The 25716-nt window shown below is 46.3% G+C and overlaps 1 protein-coding gene across 2 annotated transcripts in view; it reads right to left on the bottom strand.

The window, feature by feature from the left end:
- Positions 1 to 25716, bottom strand: part of PAX2 (paired box 2) — a gene marked incomplete at both ends in the record, with an annotated part of 84780 nt that overhangs the window by 9288 nt on the left and 49776 nt on the right. For both annotated transcript variants that reach the window (XM_082486099.1, XM_082486098.1), the window contains 2 exons: positions 14675 to 14801; positions 16671 to 16846. In XM_082486099.1, the coding sequence (XP_082342225.1) occupies positions 14675 to 14801; positions 16671 to 16846 (303 nt within the window). The remainder of the gene's footprint in view (positions 1 to 14674; positions 14802 to 16670; positions 16847 to 25716) is intronic.

Below are 25716 nucleotides of genomic sequence, written 5' to 3'. Positions count from 1 at the left end.
GTGATTTGTAGCTGTGTGTTAAGTGTGTTAATCCGTATGGTTAACACCTACTAGATGCAGGGTTATTTTTTTCCCTCACTTTCTTTCAAGGCAAGAAGGTTTTATGCTTAAAATTCACTTTCTTTTGGTTTCATTTATTGGCTAGCCTGAGAAATAACAACAGGTGATAAGTGAGAAAACAGTGTCACTGAAAAGTTAGAGAGAACATTATGTAGCAGTTGGCAAAATTAATTCATTTTGACACTTCCATTCAGGTGGGAGCACATACACACTCACTCTGCTACTCAATCTATGCGCATTCGCCCCTGTGTTTTTATTCAGACAGGAGCACACAGAGGCTGATGTTCAAAACTCAGTGTGCAAAATTCATTGGCAAGTGATCATCTGTCAAAATCCCAATCATGAAAAAGAAGATAACAAATACAGTATCAGCAACATGAATAAGAGTCCCATAGAAAGACTCTTAAAATGGTGTTACGTACAACCAGGCCCCTTCTATTACCTCCTCTCATTATCAGCAGGTAGACAGGATTATTAAATTCTTGTACTCCAGGGCTATGGCAAAGCTAGCACCTATCCTGCTCATAACATGCTTCTGACTCCAGCCATTCTCCCTTCTCCAAGAGCCTTCTGAGTGAGGAACAGCACCTTCATCACTGTGACATCGTTTGAGCTTTCAAACACTTTCTCCCATGTCATACTCTCCATTAAGGTCCTAAGGCAGATGCCTCTCCTGAAACACAGTGCCTTCTAGGCTAGAGGGTGGTCATGTATGACTGCATCCCCAGAGAATTATGTTGTTGGAGAGAGTCTGTCAGGAGACTCCTTTGCTTAGGAAGTGCCTAGAGCTCAGAGGCTCTTACTGGCTGCAGGAAGACTGGACCAAGACAGTGTTATGAACATAAAAGTCTTCTCTGCTCTTACTTGCTGCTTTCCTACAGGGGGGGTTAGAAATGCAAATCTCACCTGATGGGACAAAGGGAGGATGTTAGGTCAAAAGAGAAAATTAATATAGGAACGTGAAGGAGGCAGAGGTAAGTTATGTTTCTTGAGCATTAGGAACTGTGGTCTGCACTAACACTTTGTATGTTCTGAAAAAGCCCAAATTACGTTCCTTGACAGTGGAGTGACAACAGCCTTAGCGGTCACCTAAAATGATACCCACTATTTCATCCAAGCCACCCCTGAGCTTCTGCAGCAGTGTTGCTTCAGTCACCTTGCTCAGGAGTTTCCCCTAGTACCTACCTAAAACTTGTCTTTTCTCCCCATCCTCCCCTCCAGCCTGCTGCTACTAAGTGCTGCTGTCTTCTGCAACCTACTTCTTTACTTCTGTCCTTCCCTTAAAGGCCACCTACTTCAGGTCTGTATTCCTTTGGCTGTAAGACGTTATGGTCTCTCACCCACCCTTCCTGTTCTTGATATTCAGACGTGATGCCCTGTTTCTTAACTACTTGGTCTGCTGTGTGAAGGCACCAGCTCTCAGTGACGCTCCTAAACCAGGCAACTTAAATATTGCTCATAACATAGCTATGGCAGCGCTCACCAACTGCCTATGGATTTATCTAACTTAGTGGTTTGTACAACCCTGCTGAATGACGCTATCAGTTCTGGAGCTGGGCTAGGTTATTCAGGCTGCTATCACCTACCTTAGGCCAGCCCACAGTACCCTCGCTGGGCCTAAAGTATTCGGGGGCATTACGGCTCTTGAGGCAGTACTAGTCTCTTTTGGCTGTACTAGTGTTTCTATACTAAGTCCCAGACCCATCCAACTGGGACATCCAGTCACTTCTAGGTAGTTAAAGCATCTTTTCCCATTTTATTCTAAAAAAGGAAGGACAGGCATGAAATCTTTTTGTGACCATCCATGGAGCTGAGGACACATGCTGCCTACACAGAACTGGAACATGGTTGCTCTGGTTCCCACTTGCACTTAAAGAGCTTGCAGCATTTACTGGTCTCCCCATCAGACGAAACTGAACCCCTTTGGCTGCAGCATCCCCACTGAGTTTGTGGCCAAGGCCGGTTACCTGCTATCAGAGGCTGGCTGCTGGACTGCCCAAAGTGGGCACCATGATGAAGGAAGGCACTGTAGCAAGGCGTGGACGCATCGTCTGAAAGGGCCATGTGGAAGGGCTGAAGATCAGCCTGCCCAGAGCCGACCGGCGTGGTGGGGGTGAAAGGGGTGAGAGAGGCTCCATGAGGCTCTTGCTTTATACTGAGGGGAGAGGAGAGGTTTTCTGTGGTAGGGTAAGGGATGGACACAGACAGACAAAGGGAACAGGGGGAGGAAGAGGAGGGTGGGGAAGGGAGGAGAGGAAGAACAAAATGGGTAAATGAAAATGGAGTGGTTAAAATCTACAGGGAAATTAATTTAAAAACAAAAATAAAAATAAAAAGGTTAGGAGTAGATCAGAGGAGCCAGTGCTGAGACAACAGCAGTAAACGCACCCGGGGGCTAGGCTCTGACTGCAGGGATGCCTCTGCAGGGGCAGCAGGGGAGGAGGAGAATGGAGTGCAGTGGCAGATGGGAGGAAAGGGATGCAGGAAGAGGAGAGGTGAGGGAGGGAACATGCAGGAGAGGTAGGACAGGAAGAAGCGTGGGGTTGGGAAGGAGAAGAATGCTCTGAAGCTTCTGTGCTCCCTTTCCTGCTGCTTTCTCTCACTGGCTGAGGGCACGTGAAGATGCTGCGCTTACACAGTTTGGCCCAGAGAATTATACCACTTTGTCTCTTCAAACCCAAGGTAACCTTCCCCAGGAGAGCAGCGTGGTTATGAGCATCTATTAAACAGGATGCTCGGTGTAATGGCCAAAGCTTCTCAAGCCAAACTCTGCAAAAGCTTTGACAAAAAAGGTGTAGCTGAAGTTTGAGGTAGTTAAAATAAAAATGGGACCGTATAATTAATATGTGTATAGACAGATAGATCAATCAATTGATCTTATTCACAGTGGCACACTTTGGAGCTTTAAGCATAAAACCAGTCAGTACTGACTCTGGTTGTTCCCAGAGTATAGCATTGCCAGGCAGATACCTTGACAGAGAGATATAATGGAGGAGAGGAGACGTGGGGGACTTATAAAAGGTCTCCTTTTCAATTGTTTTCATTGGACCTCCATTTCTGATGTGCAGATTTGCAACTGCTCCTAACTTGGCTGCCAAATAAGAGGTTTGGGAATTGGAGAACTCTGTGACCTAAAGCATGGGTACTCCAGAACACCCACTGTTGTTGGGTCAGCAGTAATAGAGTCCTGTATTTGAACACCTGAAAGAGAAGTATGGATGATGTGATCAGATCCGATCCAAATCATCTAGCAAACCATCCACCCTCAGGTAAACAAATTAAAGCCAATAAATGAAAGCCATCTCTCTGCCGTGATGGCAAGTGTTGCCAATGGCCTATGAAATAAGTTAGTTCTGGTGGTTTTGATTTATACAGAAAAATATAAATGTGACATATAATTAGGTCATAAATCTGACTTCATTAATGTAGAACTGGCTTAATTAACTCTAGGCACCTTATTGTGAGGCTGCAATGCTCACCTAGACAATAAAGGGCTGGGCAGTTTCTATCTGTGAATGCCGTTTATCCTGAGGCATTTGTTTCCTGAAGGTTTGCTACCTGGCAAAAATGATAGTTTGCCATCTGTGTTCTCCTCCAAGTACCTCTAACCTGGATGGCCAGCAAAGGTCTCTGATCACTGAGACTCCTTTGTGGCAAAGACATATGTTCATGGTTCAGTTGATTGGGAAGGATCAGTCCCGGCCAAAAGGTGTACAGTTCCTCTTTAGTTTACTTATGTGAAGTCTCTGGTATGCTAAGTTAGCGTTGTAATTTCTTCTCCCTTTTTGCTATTGGAAGCTCTGTTTGGCAATGACCTTTTGTGGAGGATATGGGGAATAGAAGCTGGAGTATCTGGTTCTTGTTGCACAGTTAAAGTCACCAAAAGTAGGCAGCACATCAATGCCCAGCTTCTGCTTTTTACAACTATATACTAACCTACAATCCTACCAGTGAACCTTCACATGTGGTGCCAGTCTCAGTAGATGGAGAACCCCCAGAGCTATTTTTCTTCTGCATCCTCTGTCATGAGATGGTAAGGACTGCACAGATTTACCTTCAGGCTAGACAGGCAGAGTCACCACCTGAGTGAAGGGAGTGCTGAAACCTTTATCCAAATAATGGTGATATCAGATAATTTGGATGAATAGGTCTACCTGCAGGCAGAGGGCCAAAAGTTCCCCTGGCTTTCAGGGGCTGCAAGTGAAGAGATAATTTTTCAAGGAAGCCATTTGACAGTCATACTTAAATAAGCTTGGGACACTTTGGTCCTGAGAATTTTCTGGGCTCCTTTTTCAGCTCTCCGTACTGTGCAAGAGAGAGCAGGTGTGGGGAGCCGCTGGGGAAGAAAGGGCAGAGAAGAAGATGGACAGAGGAAGCACGGGTGGGCAGAAGCAAGAGGTGCTACGGGCAGAGGTTAATCCTGTTTGCGCAGCCCCCAGGCACGTTGGGTTTCCTAGTCCCTCCCCTGCTTTATTTCTCTTTTAAAGCATGGAATTTTCAGCTATAATCCTTCCTAAACCACAGCATTTTTCAGGCACTCTGTGTAAGTGAAACCATAATCTCTGGTAAAACAGACCGCTTAAGCTGCTGTAGCATTAGGCCAATCTGATCCAGCCCCTGGATTTCCGCTCTGCCCAGCCACCACGGAGAGGATTTCAGCCTGAAAGACTGTCTAAAGCCCTTGCGATGGGAACAACAGTGCTAGGCCTTGCCTTGCAAAGCTGAGAAGGGTTAAGGGACCAGGAGCTATTTGTCCCGGTGTCGTGAGGCTGTTAAAGCCCCTGTCAGACTCGCAGCGGAGATGAGCCCAGCCCTCTCTTGAACACATAGAGGCTTATGAAGAAAAATTCCTCGCACCTTCCAGAGGCAGCACCACTTTCTCGGTGCAGGGGGATAAAGAAGTCAACAGTAACATGGCAAAGAGACTGGGACACCATAATGCTAAACGCTCTTCTCTCCGAGAGTAGTGGAGAGGAGGCGAGGATAAGGTCAGACAGCGAATGATTGCACAACCAAAACTCAGACTTTTATGTGTCTATTTATCTATCTGTCTGTCTTTCCCTCTGTGCTCTGCAACTGCACAGGCATAACTTATATCCCATGTATCTTTACCGGTGGATGACATTTACCAATTTTTACTCCTTTGTTGTCCAACTCTCCCCTGACTAAAAGCATCTGAATTCTGTCTCTGATATAACTCCTGCCACTGCTATGCTGGAATAATTGCCCCAGCAGTGAATTATAGCTCCAAAGTGTGTCAGTGTAGACGAGATCAATTGATTGATCTATTTATCCACCTGTGAATGGCACAGTTCCATTTTTCATTTTAACCACCTCAAACGTCAGCTGCACCTTTTTTGTTTTCACTTCTGATTTTCTCCATTCTGTGATTCTTTCATATTTTTGATGGAGAACTTGTCCTTTCCTATCCCAAGTCCTGCTAGTGCCAGCAAGCTGCGGAGCAGTGCCGTGCTGGCTTGTCTGTGCCTTGGGGGGAGTCCCTCAGTAAGGCTGCATCAGGGAACCCCAAGGTATCTGTCAGTGCCTTATCCTGAAGGCTGGAATACTGACCTGTAATCAAATAGGGGGTGGAACAAGTTTGCAACTCCCCAAGAGAGCAGAAACCTATTCTTGTCCCAGGCTCCTTTCTTCTTCTAAATGGCAAACGATATCCTTGTTCATAAGCAACAAAAAAACACCACCCAGTGTCATGGTGGGGGAAATTTGAAAGGGTCAGCAGGGTGGGGATATAGCTAGAAACACAACAGAGGACTACATATTTTCTGCATCTCCTGCTCCTCTCTTTCTGACCGTACTTGTTGAGTTATGGCTGTTTTTATTCCTTTCTAACCCTCTCCTCTGTTATTCTGGCGGAGAGCTAGAACGGGTGATCTCTGGCCTAAATTCCCCCTGCGAATGAAGGGATTTTGGCCAGACAGGGTGAGAGGAAGATTCACAGCTTTGGGTTCCTACAGAGACTCGTCTCAGCTTTTATCGTGCTCTCTGCTGCTGAAGGGAAGGGAAGCAGGGGGGTTTGCAGGACTAGATAAGCTGCTTGTTTTTCATTGCTGGCTTCCTGGAGGATAAGCTACCTGCATCCAGTGCTCCTTTTCTTTTCAGTAAACAAAGAATATCAAGATGGCATGTCCCTGTGTAAGGGACGGCTTGTACACACTCACTTAACAACACTGCTTACCATCTTGACAATGTTTAGCGTTCTTTGTCGTTTCCTGGGGTATCTATCAAATATTTACATGACCCCAGTGCCTCACTCTAAAACACATATCCTTGCAGCAACCCTTAGGGATCACTCTTTTATCTGTGAGGAACTCAGCCCAGAGAAGACATACCCAAGTTCATGTAGGAACCCTGTGCCAAAGCTGAATCTTGTCTCAGGTGGTTTGAATCCTATGCTTGTACCCACCATTGAAACATCTTTTTCTGTATCTGCATTCTCCATTCCTTAGAAAGGTTTCATTGTGGCAAACAGAATGGGAGTCAGCATTCATAAACTGGCGAGTTTACACTACAGGCAGTGGAGTCACATTGCTTTATCCCCTGTGAGAATCCTGCCTCAGAAATTCTAAAAGTCATGCAAAAGACCAAACTGGACTGACAACAGTGTATCTTTTACTTTTGCTTTCTGTCATGTCAGAAGAACCACTTTTTCTTTCATTTCTCGGTTTTCTAGCTTTTCTTTTGCAAGAGCATTATACAAGTTGCACTGAAGAGAAAGATCATCCTATTTTTCTTCCCTTCTCTGTGATCGTAACAGACCTTTGTGAGAACAATTGAAAAGTGTGCCACGACTAATCTGCAACTTCTTGTTGTACCTTTCTTGTCTTCTCTCATATTCCTGACTGGAGAGTGAGCCTTGTTTGTTCAGGTTTATTTTCTGTTTCTGCACAGATCCATCCATGTTCTTAGCCCAATACTTTACTTGTGGGTTGTTGAAATACATGTTTAAAGAAACAAGCTTGGATTCCCTTCCCCTGAGAGTCAAAACTTGTGACATCACTGATGTCAAGATTTGCAATCTATTTGCCCCATTTTTTATAAAACTGCATTTTATAAATCTAGATTTTGTGTCTGATCTAATTAACTGCTGCTCTCAAATTGACCTGCTAACTCTTTATGTTACTTTGGAGAGAAGAAGTTTTATAGTCTTTGTACAGAATAAAACACGGACCTTCCAGTAGACTTGTGATCTGGAGGTACTCTTTGAAGCTAGTTGAGTACTGTTAGTCTTAATCACTTGAGAACTGCACTGAAGTTAACTTCATGTGGCTCTAAGTACATTTGTTTGCAGATGGAGCTGATGAAAGGCGATGTGCTTTAAAGTCTTGGGGGCAAACAAAGCTGTGCAACTCGTGCGTTTGGCAAACAGAGAAGTTCAGTGGAGTTCGTATTCTTGTTCCCTTTCTGGAGTCCCAGCCCATCAGGTTGGGCAATTAATTACTTCCTGCCTTAAAGTGTAGCGTATGCTTATTCCTTGGTGGGTTGGGACTTGAATGTTCTCTCTTAAATAAGATGCTTTTGAAATACATGCTGGGAAATGTGATTAGAACACGTTAGTTTTTCACACAGTCCTCTTTATAAGTATCTCCAAGGTTTCATCACAATGATATTCATAAGATAGGATAGATCTTCCTGGGTAGCCCACGGCAATCCTAAACCTGCAAAGAAGAGCCAAAGATTTCTGCAAGCTCTCCATTTCTCTGATTGACTGCAGTGGGCAATTTCAAATGTACTAGCAGCTGGCCTGGTTAAATCCAGTACAGCTGATGGGGATCAAAAGTTATTAACACCCGCTGACAGGTGTTGCTTAACTCAGATATAAAGCACAGTCTTTGCTGTCAGTGGGCAAATATCTACATCACAAAAATTTTCATCATGGCCATACCTATTGGGTCCTTCATTTAGCCTCAAAAGAAAAGGCAAAAACTGAATTGTTGGGAAGACAATATAATTATTTTCTCTAAAAAAGTCCCTTTTTGTCCGGCAGCATAGAGTGCGGCAGCCTGCAATGCTGTCCCCTTGCTGAGGGAAATCGGACTGGGAATGCCAATTCACTGCTATTGTCATTACATCACATTATTGCATTCAGTGCTATTGTTCCCTTAAATGCTGATTTAAGGAAGGTGAAGACATTATTTCTTTCAGGCCCATCCATTTCTGAATTCAGCATGCCTTTCAAGCCTGTAAGCCACGTCCTTCAGCATCATAAAGTTATTGTCAGTGAAACTTCCATTGGATGCATGGAAATAATTTATGTGATTCCTTTCCTCCCCACTATTCCTGTCTGTTCCAGGGATCATTCTTCTGAGCAGATATCGCCCTCAGCCATTTGGTCCTGGAAAAGAGTAGTAACACCTTTTGCCTTTCCAAATTTCTTGACTTTCCAAATTTCTTGACTATCTCTTCTTAGGGATGGGAAACAGTTGAATAAATTTGGAGGTCCTGTGGCCTTCTACTTTTGCTGATTCCTCATCTTAAATTAGAGGAGAGGCTTGCTTACAGAAAATACCTCCTTAATTTTGATGAGGCAGGGTAGTAACAACCTCGTAGCAGCCACATGAATGATTATCACATCTGATTTTCAGGGCACTGGGGCATCCAGAGATGTGCCCAACAGGCTGCCTGAGTGCTGGCGGCTGCAGCCGTGATGCTGTGCCGCAGAGTGCAGGTCTGCCTCTGTAGGATTTGCTGTCACCAAAGCCAGCCTGGGGCCCCTCGCAGTTTGTTAAAGAGGTTTTCTTAAGTCAGCTCAGTCAAGCTCTGACCAGGGCCATTCCTCGCTGGTGGCAGAGGCTAAAGTAGATTGGAGCAAGACAGGAAATTTTCACCAGTACAAACAAGGAAAAGGGGAAGGAAATGCTCCCCCTCTCAGTGTAATGATATAAGTACAACTGAATGTAATGGTCAGTTTTAATCATGATTTCAAACAGCGAGCTGGATCAGCTTGTTTTACATTTGCACTATGAGGCTGATTTCTTTTATGGGTGGTAACAAATATTTTGACAAATACAAAATTTACACTAAACGTGGTTATTTCAATTTTTGCCAAGTAGATGAACTGCATCTGTGCACATTTATTTAAGCAATTATGTTGTTTAATATAATTTGTCTTTACATATTATTAGATGAGAAAATAGTGAACGATGAGTCCATATTATTATTTTATTAGATTATTAACTTTTTACTTGTGATCTGTGTCAAGTTATATTTGGATGGAAATTAGAATTAAATTACAAACAGTATTTGTAATTATTCATGCTAATTAAATAAAATGACCACAAGTTCCCTGACTTCCTATATATACTAGAACAGAAAAAACAAGCTTTTCTAAGCAGGTTTGCATTGAAAATGTCTTATTAAATGAAGGAAAGAATATATATAAGGAGGAACTGATTTTAGAACCCGATTTTAGAACTAATAGATCTCATCCTTTCACACCAAGCTTAATTCACTCACTGACAGAGGAAAACAAATGTTCCTGCTTTTTCAAATACTAGTTTGTTTCTTAGTTTTGAATGACCTGGTTATTGAACTGAACAAAATTCTCTTCAGTTCACTCACTAAGCTGAAACGAAGGAAATAATATCTTTTCACCTTGCAGGAGGCTAAAGTTCTCAAAAGATTGTTTATCATTTCGGAAAAACTTTGGATCCAGGTGTCTAGCCAGTGTTTTCTCCGTGCTTAGTATCACAACTTTCTTGAAAACTTTCATAGAAATAAGATGCTGTTTAAGTACTATTTTTGTACGTCTTTCAGACATAGCAAGTAGTAGCCTTAATGTCAGTACTTATACTTTATGGGTTTTTGCATACATTCATGTATCGGTTTAAAAAAATAACTTAAATTGAAAAGATCTCTGACCCCATGCCAGAGAGGGGAGGTCTGGAGTAAAGTGAGATCGATGGGGTTTGTGCTTTTTTGGTGCCTTTGTTTGACACATCGTGAGTTGTTGTCAGGATTTCTCACCCTGGATGATACTTGTTGCCTTAGGGATTATTTTTTTTTTCCCAGAGAGAAGGAAATATTTTCTATACAGGACCTGGTAGCTGTTTTGGTGGGTGATGATGATTTTAAAAGTTACCTATTCCTGTTAATAGGTGCTAACCATAACACAGAAGCACTCAGAAATCTCCTCACAGGAAGAGGAGATGACACATACTCCTATTTCAGTCCACGGTAGAAGTTGCTGAAGTGCTTTTTTTGCCCCTTTTTTCTTGGGCTTGTCTTTTACCTTTACTTTTCTTTGTAGATCTCACTGATTGCAGTGGGCTGGCAAACAAGGTCTATTTAGTTAAAACTGCCAGGTTCAATTAAGGGAAGTTTTTCTTAACCTTTGCTGTAATTTTGCGATCCATCTCGTAGGTAAATCCTTCCCCTTAGTAGCCTGTTAATAAGCAAGTTTCAAGCCGTACATGAAAAGTCCATTGTGTTTTATTTCCCATAGTGCTGCCTCTGTGTTGGGTAACTTCTGGGCTAGATAATAGAGTTGGAAAAGACTCTGCTCCCAAACTAAATCCCCAGAACTCAGAACCTGGTTTGAAGATACACCACTTCTTTCATGCATGCCTATTCCAAAAGATGTGACTTCTGATGGCACTTAAAGAAGGATCTTAACCTTTGTTCTCAAAGGATTCAAGCCTTCTGTGAACAACCTTGTAATTTTAAAGTACTCCTGTTGCTAGTGCCAAAATCTTGAAGTTCTCCTCCGCTCACCTCTCGGTTGTTAGCTACTGAGTACCTTCCAAAATCAAAGATCTGTGGAAACTACTGAATAAAAGAAAGCTATTGAGGTTTTCTGTGTTTACTTAGCCTTGTACAGATTTATGCTCATTTGCCTGGGCTGCTTGCCTTCAAAAGAAATAACTGAAGTAGAACATCTCTGAACAACAGAATTCTTGTCTTGGTGTTCAACCGCATTTACTCGTCTTATCTTGGTATGTCCAAGCTTGGATCTTTGCTTCTAGGAAATCTGATTGGTGTCCAAAGATACTGTCCAAGAAACTGTCAAGGATCTACGCCAATCTAGCTATGATGGCCATGCAATATCGAGGCAAGATGTAGCTGGCCCGATGGCCCGTGTGTGAAGGAAGAGGTAAGGTGGTGTTCTCAGGCAGCTCTTAAAAGCTTTCTCTCCCTGATACTTCACAAGGAAGTTGAAAATTTCTACAGTCTTTTCTGTATGAAGGACAGCGGGAGCATGTTTCCTAGCCTCATGCCCAGCTAGGCCCGAAGAGTCAGCTCATTCATGGAAATTGCTTGCAGATACTTAATGGGGAGAAAAAAGGGTGACCTGTCTGCTCCATAGTAAGCAAATGTTTTTGTTTACTTGCTTTAGGAGATGTGAGTAATAAATGGACCGTCAAAGATGCATTAGATAGAATAATTGTCTGAAAGGCAGTGTTTGATATTGGCAGTACTCGGCAAGGCTGTGCTGTACGTAACTGTGGTGCTAAGCTGTGTATTTGAATAGGTGCTTCAGGAAGGCCTTCTTCCACACTGGGGAGGTGGCTGCCCATTTGGCAGCATTTTTAGCTCTTCAATTCTAGGAAGCTCACAGACAGATAGAGGGACTTCAGCAACGTCTGTACTCAACTATCTCACTACATTCCAAGATTTTAGGTAGTTACATATTGTTGAGGTTTTGTTGGCTTTTGAAGGTGCGTATTCTCAGAATGGTGTGAGCTGAGAGAGCTTGCTGAGGCAAATTAGTCATGAGCCAGAGAAAGGAGGAGGTCTTTCTCTGAAGCCTTCAGAAAGGGCAAGAATCCAATGCCAGACAGCTTTCGTTTGGAAAGAGCTAGAGATACTTTTTTTCTGCCTGGGACGACTGAGCTGGGGAGACCTTGTAGACTGAAGCTCAGTCTTACATCCTGAAGTGGCTGCACACAGAGTTTGTACTCTGCATGGGTGGATTTGTTTCACATTTGTTTCAGGTATCACCTGGTTTCACAGACTGCCCAGGGACAAGAGCAAAGAGGCATTTCAAAGATGACACTATAGCAGCAAAACAGGGAGCTACTAATTCAGTACTTGCTATTACTCCAATATCCCTTCTGGAGAGAGGGATCTGGGTGATACAAAAGAAATCTGCATGCTCCCAGCCTCTTCCTTAATTTCCTGGCTGGGGTAGATCAGGAGGCAGCACTGAGTTCCTCACCTCTCTGGTCCTTCCTGAAAGCATTGCCCACCCCCATAGCAAACATATCATGAATCATTCATCTTTAATAGATTATGCAAATTGAGGACATCAGATCAATGAAGATCAATAACTGCAACCATTTAATTGCCAGCAAAAACATTTTAAGAATGAGCATTATCTGAAGTCCTTTCTTGGGTAATGGCGCCATTAATCCAAACATTGGATCCTGGCCTAAGTGTAGAGGAAAAATTCTCCGCCCCTCTTCCCCTGCTGCCTTTCAGGGTGTTGAGGGCTTTTTTTCCCTTTTCATTTCCAGTTTCTGAGTTTCCCCGTCATTACCACCAGTGAACAGCTCCCAACGCTAATAGTTCTGCTTTCGTTACTCTGTGCTGATTGAAATGTCGCATACAGATTGAGATGTTAGTGCTAAGTTGCCACCTGGGAATGTCAAGCTGGGTCTGAAATGAACTTTTCTCACTCTTGGATCCAGATGGATCAGATGGGGATGTTCTTGAGCTGAGCTGGGAGTGTTGCAGGGGAATACAGTGGGGATGGCACAGGGTTGGGGGGACATGAAGATTTTCTGCCTCAGCCCACAGCCACTTCTGTGAGGCCAAATCTGTCTCCTGCTGTCCCCTTGTGAGAGTCGTGTCCAAAGCCTTTGCAGTGTACCCAGCCTTCAGGAATTCTGTTCTCGTATTAACAGGCTGGAATGCACCATCTTCACTTAGACAGAAGGACTAAAAAGAATTATTTTAGTGGTCCCTTTGAATCTTAAACTCTGATTTTAGGCATCTCACCTTTACATCCAGCAATGAGGATTTGCCTTCCATGAAGGAAGGACAGTACTGCTCTCCTACTGACTTTGCCCCGCAAAGACAGGAAAGTGTTTCCTGTAAGAGATGTAGATTTTCTAAATGGTAGATGGTCACCAGCTGGATTTTGTCTTGCATATGCAAATACAAAGAAAGCTGGAACAATTTTGCCATAGCTGAGCCATTATTTTATGGTTGGCTAAGAAACTGCATGGCTACGAGGATCCTGGATCAAGCCTGGTAGCAGTAAAAGCCATGAAAAAGGTCTGTGTATGTCACGCTTTCTAGACTCTACCTAGATATGCAGTTGACCTCCCCAAGGTCCTCCGTGACACCTTGCAGACCTCACACTGGATCTCCTCTGTATTTGGGGTTACTAATCCTGCTGGTCCCAAAGTTCCTGGTAGCCAAAAGTTGCATGCAACAATATGCCTTTGCTCAGTGTTTGCTGAACAGGCAATGAGTGCCTGCCGCAGCCATGAGCTGCTTTGACCTCAGGGGGCTATTAGCTGGGGCTTCTGCAAGAAAACATTGAGACATAAACTCCAGTGCTCTTGATTCTGTACCACCAGAGGACAGCTTTTTTGTCCAAGAGGCAACAGCTCCCTCCCTTGCTAGCAGGACTTACACCTCTTTGTCACAAGTTATTTCTCAACTTATGCCTCAAGGTCTCTAGAGGGGCCACAGCAGTTGTAGGGCAAGGGGGGCTGTACTAAACAGGGGTGAATCACTTGGGCCTTGTCAGCTGCTCTAACTAGCCAGGAGGAGATGTGCAAATCTGTGGTAGCTGCGTAAGCAGGGAGCAGTGGCAACTAAAGCTTGAGAAGATAGGCCGTGGCACCAGAATATCTCCTTATGGCTCTAGACACACACAGGGCAGGCAATCTAACAGTAGTATCGGGATGGCACGTCCCGCGGTCCCAGGACAACCCTGTGCTGCTCAGGGCCTGCACGTGCTACCAGCAAAGATGAAGCTTCTGCGAAGCAGCTGCTGCAGAGATTGCCTCCTACTTCTGTGCATCCCCACTCCTCTACTGTCTTGCCCTTGTTCTTATTTCCTACTCTCCCAGTCGCATCTGAGTTTAATATGCCCACACGTGAGGGAAGGGGAAAGCCTGTGAACAAATTTCTTTTGCCAGCTGCTGTTAGAGACTCATGGGCTTAAGGAAGAGGGAGTTTAGCAGTCACAGTTCAGCAGGCCTCAGTATTTAGTTTGCAAATGCCCCTTCCAAATGCCAGGGCTGAATAAAACTTAAATTATTATTTCTCCCCGAGAAACCAAGTGCGGATCATGGGTAAGCAACGACCGACCCTCTTGTTCTCAGACACAAAGGAAAAATCACAGTGCGTATTTGGACATACCAGTCCTCCACCAACACCCATCCCTAAGACCCATCTGGGCACACAAGTTCCTGACTCACGCCTAGGTTTCTCTGTCTTTGAGTCACACCTGGGCACCTCTAGGTGTACCCAAAGCTGCCAATACTCTGAATTTCAAGCTTCTCTGGAGCCCTTACGTCCTCCACAGTCTTTCTGTCTCTTTCCATGAGGGATATCTTGCATTAGCAGAAAAAGCAGAAGCTAATGGTGATGAGGGAAATAAATAAAAAGCTTGGTTCTGCTGTTTGGTCAGGCAGCTTACCGGTCACCACAGGGTACGTCTGGGGTCCTGACACATTTGTACCCAGGTCTGGGTTAGCAGAGGTGGATAGACTTGATTTGACTTCATCGAGACCAGGGGTCAGAGCTGGGAGGGAGTACTCATTACCCTGGGGAAGAGAGGAGAAAGACAGCTCGCTATTGATGCGCCGGCAGAAAAGGAAGGGTGTACAGATGGGGGGGAGGAAGAGGAGAGCTGCAAACCCCTGCACAGATGGAAGAGGAGGAGGAGGAGGAAACGGAGAAGATGAAGTGACAAGAGGGTTGTGGGGTGGCAGTGGGGGGTGAGGGGGGGCGGTCCTAGGATGAACTATCCCACCCGCCTGTGGGCTGCTGTGAAGGGGAAGAGGGGTGAGGGATCTGGCCCGTTATCTGGGGTGTGACTGAGCCTTCGTTCAGTGCTGTGGGGATGGGGATGGCTGCCTGTGCCAGCCCAGGGGAGAAGAAAGGGGAAACCCACGTCCCCTCCTCTTGGCTGAGCGGAGGTGGGAGGTGTTTGCCCTGGTGACAAGGACAGCTGGGGCAGAGGACTGCAATGACGTGACTGGGACAGGCAGGCCGTAGGAAGCAGCCAGTGCTGGCCCACGGTAGCCAGGCTGTCTGCTGAGTCGTCTGCCTCCCCTCCGCTGTTACCTCTGTCCTAGCTCTTTAAAAACAAACAAAGAAGCCTCATCCCCTGCCTCTGTCACTCTGTGCATTGGGGTATGAAATTGGGGAGGGGGGAGCCACATGGCTAACAGAAGGGTGGGAGGGGGAGAGCCATTGAATCTGAAAGGGTGTCCTGTCCGAAAGGCTCTGGTAATTGCCTTTTTATTGTGGCAGCCTCCGGACCAGACGCGGGAGCTGGAGAAACCGGGAAGGCTACAAAACAGCAGGAAAAGTTGCTCTGATTAATATTAGGTTAAATTAAAACTGATTTTCTGCTCTTTCTGCTCCGTTTTTTTTCCATGCGCTTCCCCAGCCCCCTCCCCACATCTCCCCCTCCTCCAGCGGGCTCCCCCCTCGCTGCCCCCTCCCCGTCCCTGCCCCTGCTCGGCTAGGACTGCCTAGTCATTTCCAATTCCTTCTCGTATTGATCTTCCTGTAGAAATCAGTTTTGTAATTAGCTGCAAATTAGGCCTTCTACTGGGGGTGAGCCTGCCCCCTGATTTATCACCAGAGTAATTCGCTGTGATCGGAGAGAAATTAAAATGAACTCAATTAGGCTTCGGATTTGCTTTATGGGCCCTGCTCAGAGTTTCAGGGGGAAAAATGACTGTGCTGGTGCTTAATAGTCTAATGAAAGTAAATAAAGGTTATTCATTGTAATAAACCCAGGGACTCTGGGATGAAGGGAGTCCACAGCCAGCCTCTCCTTCTCTTCCTTTGTTGGTTTATGGCTCGGGGCGGTTTAAAAAGACTTTTGATTTTCATTTTATTAAGACAAACAGCTTTTGGGATAAAAGGCCGGGGGAGCGGGGGAGTAAGGGAAAGGGGGGCAGAGCCGCAGAAGTGCGGAAAACTAGGTTGGAGATGGGAGTCAAGTCTCAGCATTGGGCTATGAAGGGAAATGCTCTGTTAAAGCCCGACCCTGTGGCTCGCTGGCCACCGGTGTGATCTACGAGTGCAGGAGTTTCCATGCAGTGCTGTGTGCCGGTGAACATGCGTGGCAGTGTTTGCGTGGTCATGGCAAGAACATTCCCGCATACCTGCAGGCGCGCGTGCAGAGGGAAAGGCGGGCATGGGGATTTAGGGAGGGCACAGTGTGCGTGCGTATGGTGAGTTCACGAGAGGAGGTAGAGCTCGTGTATACACGTGCATCAGCACAGTGATATGTTTACAACTAGAAAGTACTGTAAAATGTAAATGTGATGTATGTGCAACAACAGGTCAGTGTGAAAACAAGGGGTGAAGAGGAGGAGAGTGATTTCAGTGAAGCAATCTCCCTGCCATCATCCTATGGGCGCCTGTGGGTCCCCGTTACCAGGCCAGGCCCTCACCTGCTCAGATTTGATGTGCTCTGATGTTTGAAAGACGTCAGGGTAAGAAGGACGCTCAAAAACTCGATCTAAAGCTTCCAGCTGCTGCTGGGTGAAAGTGTCGCCACGAAGGTGCTTCCGCAAACTGTCCACGCTGCTCTGGGAATCTCCGTTGGGAACTGAGCCCTCGGATACATCTGCAGGGCACAGACAGAGAAAACAGGGAGTTAGCACCACCCTGGCTCAGATCAGCAAGGGATGCAGGACAAGGACAGAATGGGAAAGAGCGGGACTCTCTGCCTCCACCCAGGGAGCTGTGCCGGTCCTGCGGGAGGGGGACACTGTGGGGACCCGAGGGAAGCCCCCTCCTGACTGCTGGAGTGGCCAGGCTGCTCCTGCGGGCTCCATGGGACTCTCCTGCCCAGGGTGAGTGAGGCTGTGGAGAATGGTGCTCGGCTCAAAGATGAGTTTCGGTTCTGCTGATTTTCAGTGTTAAAAATTGCCAAATCTCCATTGCTGAGCATAAAATGGGAGCAAAGCACAGCGATTAGCATCGCTAGAAGGCTACTGGAGAGGCAACTCACAGAGAAACCAGAGTGCTGGGGATGGACCTGTACTGGGGAGGACTGAGGAAGCCTGGAATGGAGAAAGGGCTCTCTTACAGCTTGGAAGGGAGTCAGTCTCTGTTGTAGCTCCCCAGTCCCAATAGAAGTTATATCTCTGTTATAATTTCCTTATCATCTGATCTTGTCCTGTCATACCCCAGATGAGTCTTTCATCCCCCTCAGATAACACAAATGATCCTGTTTCTGACTCCACGTTTCACCAGAGACAAGTCTCTCCCTGTGGATTGTCTGTTGGTTTCTGTTATGATCTCCATCCCATTCTCCTACATTTAGCTTGTGATTTATCACAACCCATATCTCTGTTATAAAACTCCCTCCAAAGTGAGATGAATCTTTGTCTGTGTCAGTCCCCCTTCCTATCCAAAATGAATCATTGTATTACAAAACCTAGTCCTACTCAGTGGGAATCAGCCTTCCTGGTATTCCTTTGTTCTTACTAGGAAAAAAGCCTTTTTCTGGTAGATGCATCGCCAGAAGTGCATCTCTGTACCTGCAACAGCCCTCTGCCGCAGTCCAATCTCACTGCCACGTTCCAGGTATCTCTAGCTCTGTTGTGCCATCCAATGCCTCTTACAGCCCGCTCATCCCCTCCGAGGTGAGTCCATTATAAACACCCTGTCCCATCCAAAGTGAATCTTTCCCTGTGATAAACCATCTTATCACCCACCTGTTGGTTTTTTTTTTCCTTCCTGTTATCCCCCAACTCAAATGAGATGCATTTATCTCGGTTATAACCCCTTTTTATCTGAAGTGAGTGAGTCTCCTGCTATTAGCATCTGTCACATCCAAGGTGAGTCTGTCTGTTATAACCTCCTGTCCCAGCTGAAGTGAATCTTCCTTTGTCATAATCCCTCATCTCATCTCATCTGAGGCAAGTCTGCTCATTATAATCTTCTCCAACTGTGCTGAGTATCTTTCTGCTGTCACCTCTCAGCCTAACTTTGGTGACACTGGTTATAATCCCCTGTCTCATCCATGCTGATATACCTCCATACCCTCCATGCTGAATCTCTACCTACCGTGCTTCATCAGACACACTGTCTTACCACCCTGTCTAACCTAAAATCAGGTTCTCCCTCTTACGCTGCGATTACCTTCCTGCTTTTTCACTATTTTCCTCATACTTCAGCCTTTCTTGGTGGTTTCCAGGCTGTGAATGTCAGAAACTTGCTGCCTGTCAAGAAAGTGGCTGGGGGATCTGTATAGACCTTTTCCCTCCTCCATGCGATTTCAAGTGTGCTCATGGGCAGAGGATGCTCCCAGGAGCCAGGAGTGGCATTCACTGCACAACAGCCAGAACCATGCCACTCCGCTGCGTCATCTTTTAGCTTGTGGATGGTGCCAAGATGGGTATTTTCCTGGCACAGTTAATGCCCAACTGGTGGCTCAGAGTTATAACTGAGCCTGCTGCCTTCTGGCTATGAGATATATCCGTTTATAGGTGATTATATGATATGATATAATCAATAGTACATTATATACAGTAACGTAGTACAGTACCACTCGCAAGACCATAGAAAATATTACATATTGATTTGTCCCAGCCAGCAGCCTTCCCTTGAGCAGCCCCTTCTCTCTTTCTTTTCCGCCCCTAGCCAGTGCAAGGCTCTTTACTGGCACTGATCCCTGGCATTTTCTCCTCTTTTCTCCTTGTGCTTTTTCTCACAAGGGAAAATTCTCAAGTTCCTAAAGCTGGAGTTCATGGCAGATTTGACTAAGAGAAAACAAAGCAAAGACCAGGCTTGGTGGACTGCACACCGGGTCTGTCAGTGCAATCTTTGTGTTTTAGGTGGACTGGGCTGGTACCGCAGGGGGTAGCTTTCAGGAGGACTAGGGTAGCTCGAGGCTCATGCTTCCAATTCCAGTAGACACTTCTCTCTGGTCCTCCCTGAAGAAAGCTGGCACAGAACTCCCGGGTCCAGGCTCGGAAAGAAAATATGTGTGTTTCTGCATCAGCACTTGTCTCAACCTGTCTGCAGCCTGTGAAGCTGTTTGCCTTTGAGGATTTTTCCACACGTGTCAGTTAGCGTGCATGACTGTGCACACCATGATGCTAACACACATGGGTATATTTGCAGTAGGTCATTAATCTGGTATTCTTTAGATTCTGCATCACCATACGTGCCTGAGCAGCCGTTTGTCTGTGGCGGCTGGTTTAGGCTATATTTGATTTTCAAGGGTGGCAGCCCTACACTGCGCATGGTGTTCGGTGTGAGTGGACGGGTGTTCACATATACGGCACGACTTCCATTGATTGTCATTAAACCGGATTTTACCCTTAGTGAGTTGCCCTGGGTTGTTACACAGATTAGTGCGCACATGCACACGCATTTACAATTCCTGTCTGCCTGCAGAGCCCTGTGCACGCGTGTCTCCCATGTGTGCACAGGCCATGCCTTTGTGTGAAGAAGCTGAAACCACAGCTTTCCCAAGTCGCTGTAAGAGTCTCTTTTCCTTCATTTATTCAGGGGCCCTTCAGATCTTGACAAATCTGTCACTCTAAATTTGCGAGAGATTATGGTGCTCTCTCCCTAGCACGGAGAGAGGTGATATATGATATCTGCTGCCCCTATTGATTGCCTGATCTGGTGGCAGAGGGCTGGCGAAATGAACTTGAAATGAACATCATGCCTCAACTCATTGTGCGTATAATACACTACTTAATCCCACATTTTTCAGCCGCTATGGAATTCAATTGATCAATCATGTCCCTCTGATAGTACTGTTTTAGGGGTTATTGCTGCTCTGCTCACTGACCTTTTTATTTATTTATTTATTTGTGTCAGCATGTGTGTGTGCGCGCGCGCGTAAGTGCGTATGTGTATTTGGGAAACTCAGGACCAGCTGATGAGAAAGGACCTGCATAGTCAGTGGGAAATGAAAGAAAAGCATGAAGGGAGGAGAAAGGGAAAGAACAGGGTATAGATAAGAAATCAGAATGATCAAAGCAAGCAAATAGATAGGCAGGGGTGGAAAAGTTGTAAGGAGAAAGGCAATGCTTTAGTTTAGGTGGGAGTTCTGCAGGTTGGGGGCACTCTGCCAGGGCCCAGGCTTTAAAATCTACGAAAGAAAAGAAACTTTTGGCAGAGGCCTGTAGGCTACCTCGAGGTGGACCTTGCAGTAGTATTGGACTTAATAATGGTAAGGCACACAAATCACAAACTTCACAGAGCAGTAATATGAGCTGTGCATATGGATTTTACTTATGAAGTGGAGAAAGTTTCACAGAGGTGATCCTGAAAGACAGATTTCTATGTCTTCTGTTGCTAACACTGAGTCATTCACAGTCATGGATCATTATATTTTCTTCAAAACCAAAGAATTGGAAATTCCCTGTGTTTGCTTCCTGGTGTCAAAACCTATAGAAGATGCTTTTTAATTTTTTCCCTGAAACTGCAAGGGACAGACACTTATATCTGGTTTTAGATTGAAGTTGCAATTCTCATCTAAGCATGTGACTCTGTGAGCTGGACTATGAGGAGGAGCTTCAAATATCATAATACACAAGTATGGGAGCTGACAACTGCATGGGTATGAGCAAAGGTGGCAGTAAGGAGCAAAGAGGACTTTGGAGAAGAGATGGGGTCCATCAAAGAGCTGTGGGTGACAGTGAAGGGAGAGCTCATGGGGAAAATTTGGGTTGGGAAAGACTAGCAGATCCCATGAGGAATGGCACTGTCATGGGCAATGGTCACTTCAACTGATGAAGAACAGCACTAGGAGTAAAAGCTTAAGGTATGGGGATTTGCCAAGAAAGCAGCTCTTGGAAGGAGTGTTGTGGTGAAGCAAGGCTTCAGCTGCAGGATGAGTCTGGGGATGCCACCTGGGTAACTGCGTGAGCTGTACCATTAGGAGGCATCATCACCTTTCGTAGTTCCCTTTTTACTGGCAAGGGAAACTCTGTGGTAGTGTGACACAGGGACACCTTTCTCTTAAATCAGGAGGATCTTAAACAAACAGCTTGAGAGGTGAACCATGGCCTTGGTCACTATGTCCCTCACAAGAGCACACAGTTGCTGTCAGCGTGATCAGGGCTGGCCTTGCACATGTGACAGGAAACATCTCTCCTCCCGAGGGGCTGCTGAGGGAACGTACACGGCCAATGTTCAGCGCAAGCCTTCGACACGAGACACAGAAATGCTCCACGGGTGTCACAGAAGTATCCTGACAGATAACAAGGAAGTGCTGTGCCAGAGGACACAGAAACAAACTTAACTACATCTGACACGGAATATGTCCGTTAAATAGCTCCAAAACAAAGAGACGTTCCCAGGTCTGGAAGCCACAAAGACATTATCATGTACAAGTAGAACAAAGCAGCGTAATACAGTTATATCCCTGGCTACAGGTGACAGAGAGCACCCCTGCTCAAGGTGAGACAAGGCCATCTCAACAAATAATTCAGAAGTACTGCTGACACAGGAGGACCTTTGTGGCACAGAAACACGTAGGAGGGTCACGAGAAGCTGTGCAGCTGGCACACCAACATGGAGATACCGTTCTCTTTTGGGGCAGGGGCTACTACCACCCCTACGACATGTCTGCCCGCTGCCTCGTGGGGCCCCGATCTCAGCTGGGGCCTCACAGCACTACCAATAAAAAACGCAGTCATCATAAAAGCGAATGTGACTGGCATGAGAACTGCCAGCCAGGTGACACAGCAGAACTCATCTGGTTGTCAAAGCCTCCCAGGGAAACGCATCTGTCTAACACAGCGGTGCTGAGCCGGCTGCTGAAATGCCATCCCTCTGCGCCAGTGAGGCGACCCTGTCCTCTCCCGCAGCCTGCCTTTGTCGCCGTCCCCGCTGGGCTGCCTAGCCCAGGGCAGCCCTGTCCCATTCTCCGGGCACTCCTGACTAGGTGTGCTGCCCTTTCCCAAGCCACCCTTTGTGTTAAGGCTGCTCTTTCCCTTTATCCTATTTCCCTTCTCTTTTTTCCCCCTCTGATGTGTTCCCGTATCCCCGCGCAGCCTGGGCCTGTCAGGCAGCTTTCCTGGACGTCCCGGGGGGCCTTTCCCCGCACTGCCAGTTGTTGCAGTTTCAAACTCAATTGTTCTCCTCGGTACTGAGGCAAATGGAGTCATTAATTACCTTCTATCGGCTGGGCCGAGTTCAGAACGCGATCGATAGCCAGCGCTTGTCATTCATGGCAGCCAGCCCTGCGCAGACCCTTGCGCCGCATTCGGCACGGGTCCGGGAAGGAGCCCAGGGCTACCAGACCCGGGCTTCAAACCCTGGCATCGGGTTCCCACGGGGAACAGCAGCCCTCCTGCATCTGTGTCCGGGCTGACCCCTGACCGAGGGAGAGGTCAGGGACAAAGACCTGTGCTGAGGCAGCGGATCCCACATTTTCACACGGACAGAAGCGTCTGGTAGTGGTGTCCTGGTCTGCACGAGCTGATCCAGTCCAGCTGTCATGTTTCTGGAGACTCTGTTTGCATCCACAATGATTATTAAACTAATACTCTACTCCCTGCAGTAGTGACAAGGGCAGGGACCGGCAGCCCTAATCTGGCAATGTTTTCACCTGTGAAACTTTCTTGCCTTACTCACTAGGGTTTGGAAAAGGAAGGCTGTAAAATTGGTTTAAATTTCCTTCCAGAAGAATTTTTGCAGCCTTTTGGGCAATGTGAGAGAAGGCGTCATCTCTAGATGGGTCAGTCCTGTATTTCAGCATGTAGCAGTGCTGCAAGAGTTGTCAGGGCTTTGATTGCGATAACAGAACTAGTGGGGAGAAAGATGAACCTCAAATCCAGGTGAAAAGGATCCCAAGTGAGTGCAGGATAGAGGTGACGGAGCATGGAAGGGGCTGGCAAGGTCCAGCAGCGCATAGAGGAGGAATGTTATCAGGGATCTACACTGAGATAGTGAAAGAAGATACGGTACAAGTTCAGGTTCCTGCAAAAATAGGGACAGTGGGAGATGAGTGCTGGAGGAATATCACCTCAAGGAAGTGTATCATCTTTTGCGAACTCTGCAGTTGTTCAGATTCCTGTGTCCGTTTGCCTCAAGGGAATACAGAAGCCTGAACCTGAGTATGCTAATTGATGGTGCTGTGCTGGTCCACGTGTCTCTGTAATTTGTGGCAGTGACACATAAACGGTGTGTATTTGTTACTTACATGCTCAGGCTTAGAGCAGAAAGGCTCAGAAACAAAGGGATTTTCTGTTTTGAAATGAGAGCACAGCTCAAATGAGGAATCGGTGAGCAAGGAAGGCTGCTCGTGCAGGGAAGCGAGCGTGCCTGACCGAGGAAGAGTGAGATGTGTGCCGGTGCCTGACAGCTGGGGGCTGTGGTGCTTTCAACACCGGGGTTGCGTGTGACAGAGTAACTCAGATGGAGCAGGGATGGGCAGCGCAGCTTTAATGCGGGGCTTACATGAGCAAAATGGCAATGCTCAATGAGAATGTAAATGAAATGAATTGTGTGTGCAAATGCGTAATGAACTGTGTACTCGGATCTGTCTTGGATTATCGTGGGAGCATGCAAATGTGCACTTAAGGAAGTGAGTGTGTGTATGTGTATGAAAATCATATATATTTACTACAGGATCTAAGTGTTTGATTGCAAATTCAGCCCAGAGCTTCTGGGACCCTAAGTCTGTACAGACCCAGGTTTGTGCATTAGATAGCAATAATCAGCACATCCAGCCTTACCGAATGCACCAGTAAAGGCCTTCCCAGGTGTTAGGCTGCAAGCAGCTGCCTCAGACGTGTGTACAACATGTACTACACGTGTGTGGGTGTGCAGATGAGGCGTGTTAGCCTGGGTAGTCAAAGCCGGTGGCTTCTGTGCCAGCAGTCGCTGCAGCTTTGTGACCTTTGGGTGTGCTGGAGATGAGTGGACATAATCTGCTCTCAGTCAGGTTGTTGCAAATCCACAACAATTCCCTTGCCTCAGAAGAGGCACTGGGGATTTATACCGTTGTAATGAGGGACAGAGTGTAGGTCCGGTATCTGTTACTAGCGCTATTAGGCTGGACTGTTAGCCAGATAGAAATGCAGCTGCCTCCGGGACCCAGTACACTTGCTTTGTTTATGTTGGCGGAGTAGCAAGCAGCACTGTCACACAGTGGGCCAGATCCTCTAGTTAGTGGAAATCTGTAAGTCTCTTGCATTCAGTGGTTACACATCCTGAAAGTTATCAGAAGGGCTATCCTGATTTATGCTGTTGTGGTGTCCACCACGTTGCCTTTAGTGCAGTGCCCTCAGGGAGAGCTGCCACCACAGGAAAGCAGGGTACCAGGAGGTATGCTGTTCCCTTTGCCAGGGCAGAAGATGTTCTTAGCATCCTTGGCATGACTTAGCTCCCTCCTCTCACCTTCCTAAGTCCATTTGTTGGGGAGCTGCTTCTTGGCAGGATGCCCCTCGGGGAGCACATAAAAAAGGGTGGCTTTTGTTAGCTCCAAAGGACAGGAGCAACGCAAAAAATTACATCGCATGCAGCCCTAACTATGCTTGTTTAGAGAAACTGCTTGCATTTATGAAGTCTTTGGTGCGGAAAGCAGGGTTGCAAATGACTGCATCAGAGCGACAGTAAAGGCCATTAATTTCCTGTTATGTTTTCCTGTGTTGGGGGCTTTATTAATTTAATTTTACACTGTCGAACAACAGCGAGCGCTGACACCGCCACACTCGGAGGGTTGTTTTTTTTCTCAAGCAGTGCTTTGCCTGACATGCAAATCAACACTGCTATCAGGACCGCTAGAGACAAGGGAGGGAGCACAGAGCTGGGCTGTCCCCATCCAGGCCTATCTCCCAGTTTCTGGGAGATCCCTGACATTCCAGTGGAGCACACTGGCACCTGAGAATCCACCAGCACTAGGGCGCAGCAGATTTGGATCAGGCCATGGACACCTCTAATGCACAGTGTAGAAAATATGAATTCCTCTTTAGCCCACTGGGTTTCATTGGCTTGGTCCCCCACTAACGTGCCTCTTAATACATCCTTTCCTTCCATTTCCCTTGCCCTAGACTCTCCTTTCCTTTCATTCCGCCTTATTTTCCCCTCATCCACACTTTTACCTTAACCTCGCAAGTCAAAGGCGGCTGTGCCTGCCCCTGAGCCAGATGCTAGTGAATCATGTTATTGGAAGCCCTTCTGAGTCAGCACTAAACCAGTGCTCAAGCAGAGTGTTTTTAGAGCTGCCATTTTTGACGTGCCATAAAACAAAGGCTCCAATCACTCAGAGTCATTAAAATTCCCATGGCATTTTTTGCAAGAGTGCAGACATTAACCTGGCTGTCCTGAACAAAATCCAGCCTGAGTGATTACCCACAGCATATCTTAATTCTCCTGTGGTTTCATTTGGACATGGCACAGCAAAATTTCACTGTTGATGCTCTGTATTGTTCAACATCTGCCATGGTCCACCCGAGAGTCAGCCACATTTCAGTAGTAAATGAGATCTTTAGAATGGGAAGGTTAATAAACAATGTATTA

This window comes from Vanellus vanellus (genome assembly GCF_965231255.1).
Source record: "Vanellus vanellus genome assembly, chromosome: 7".
NCBI lineage: Eukaryota > Metazoa > Chordata > Aves > Charadriiformes > Charadriidae > Vanellus > Vanellus vanellus.
This window is presented reverse-complemented; position numbering and strand designations above follow the sequence as displayed.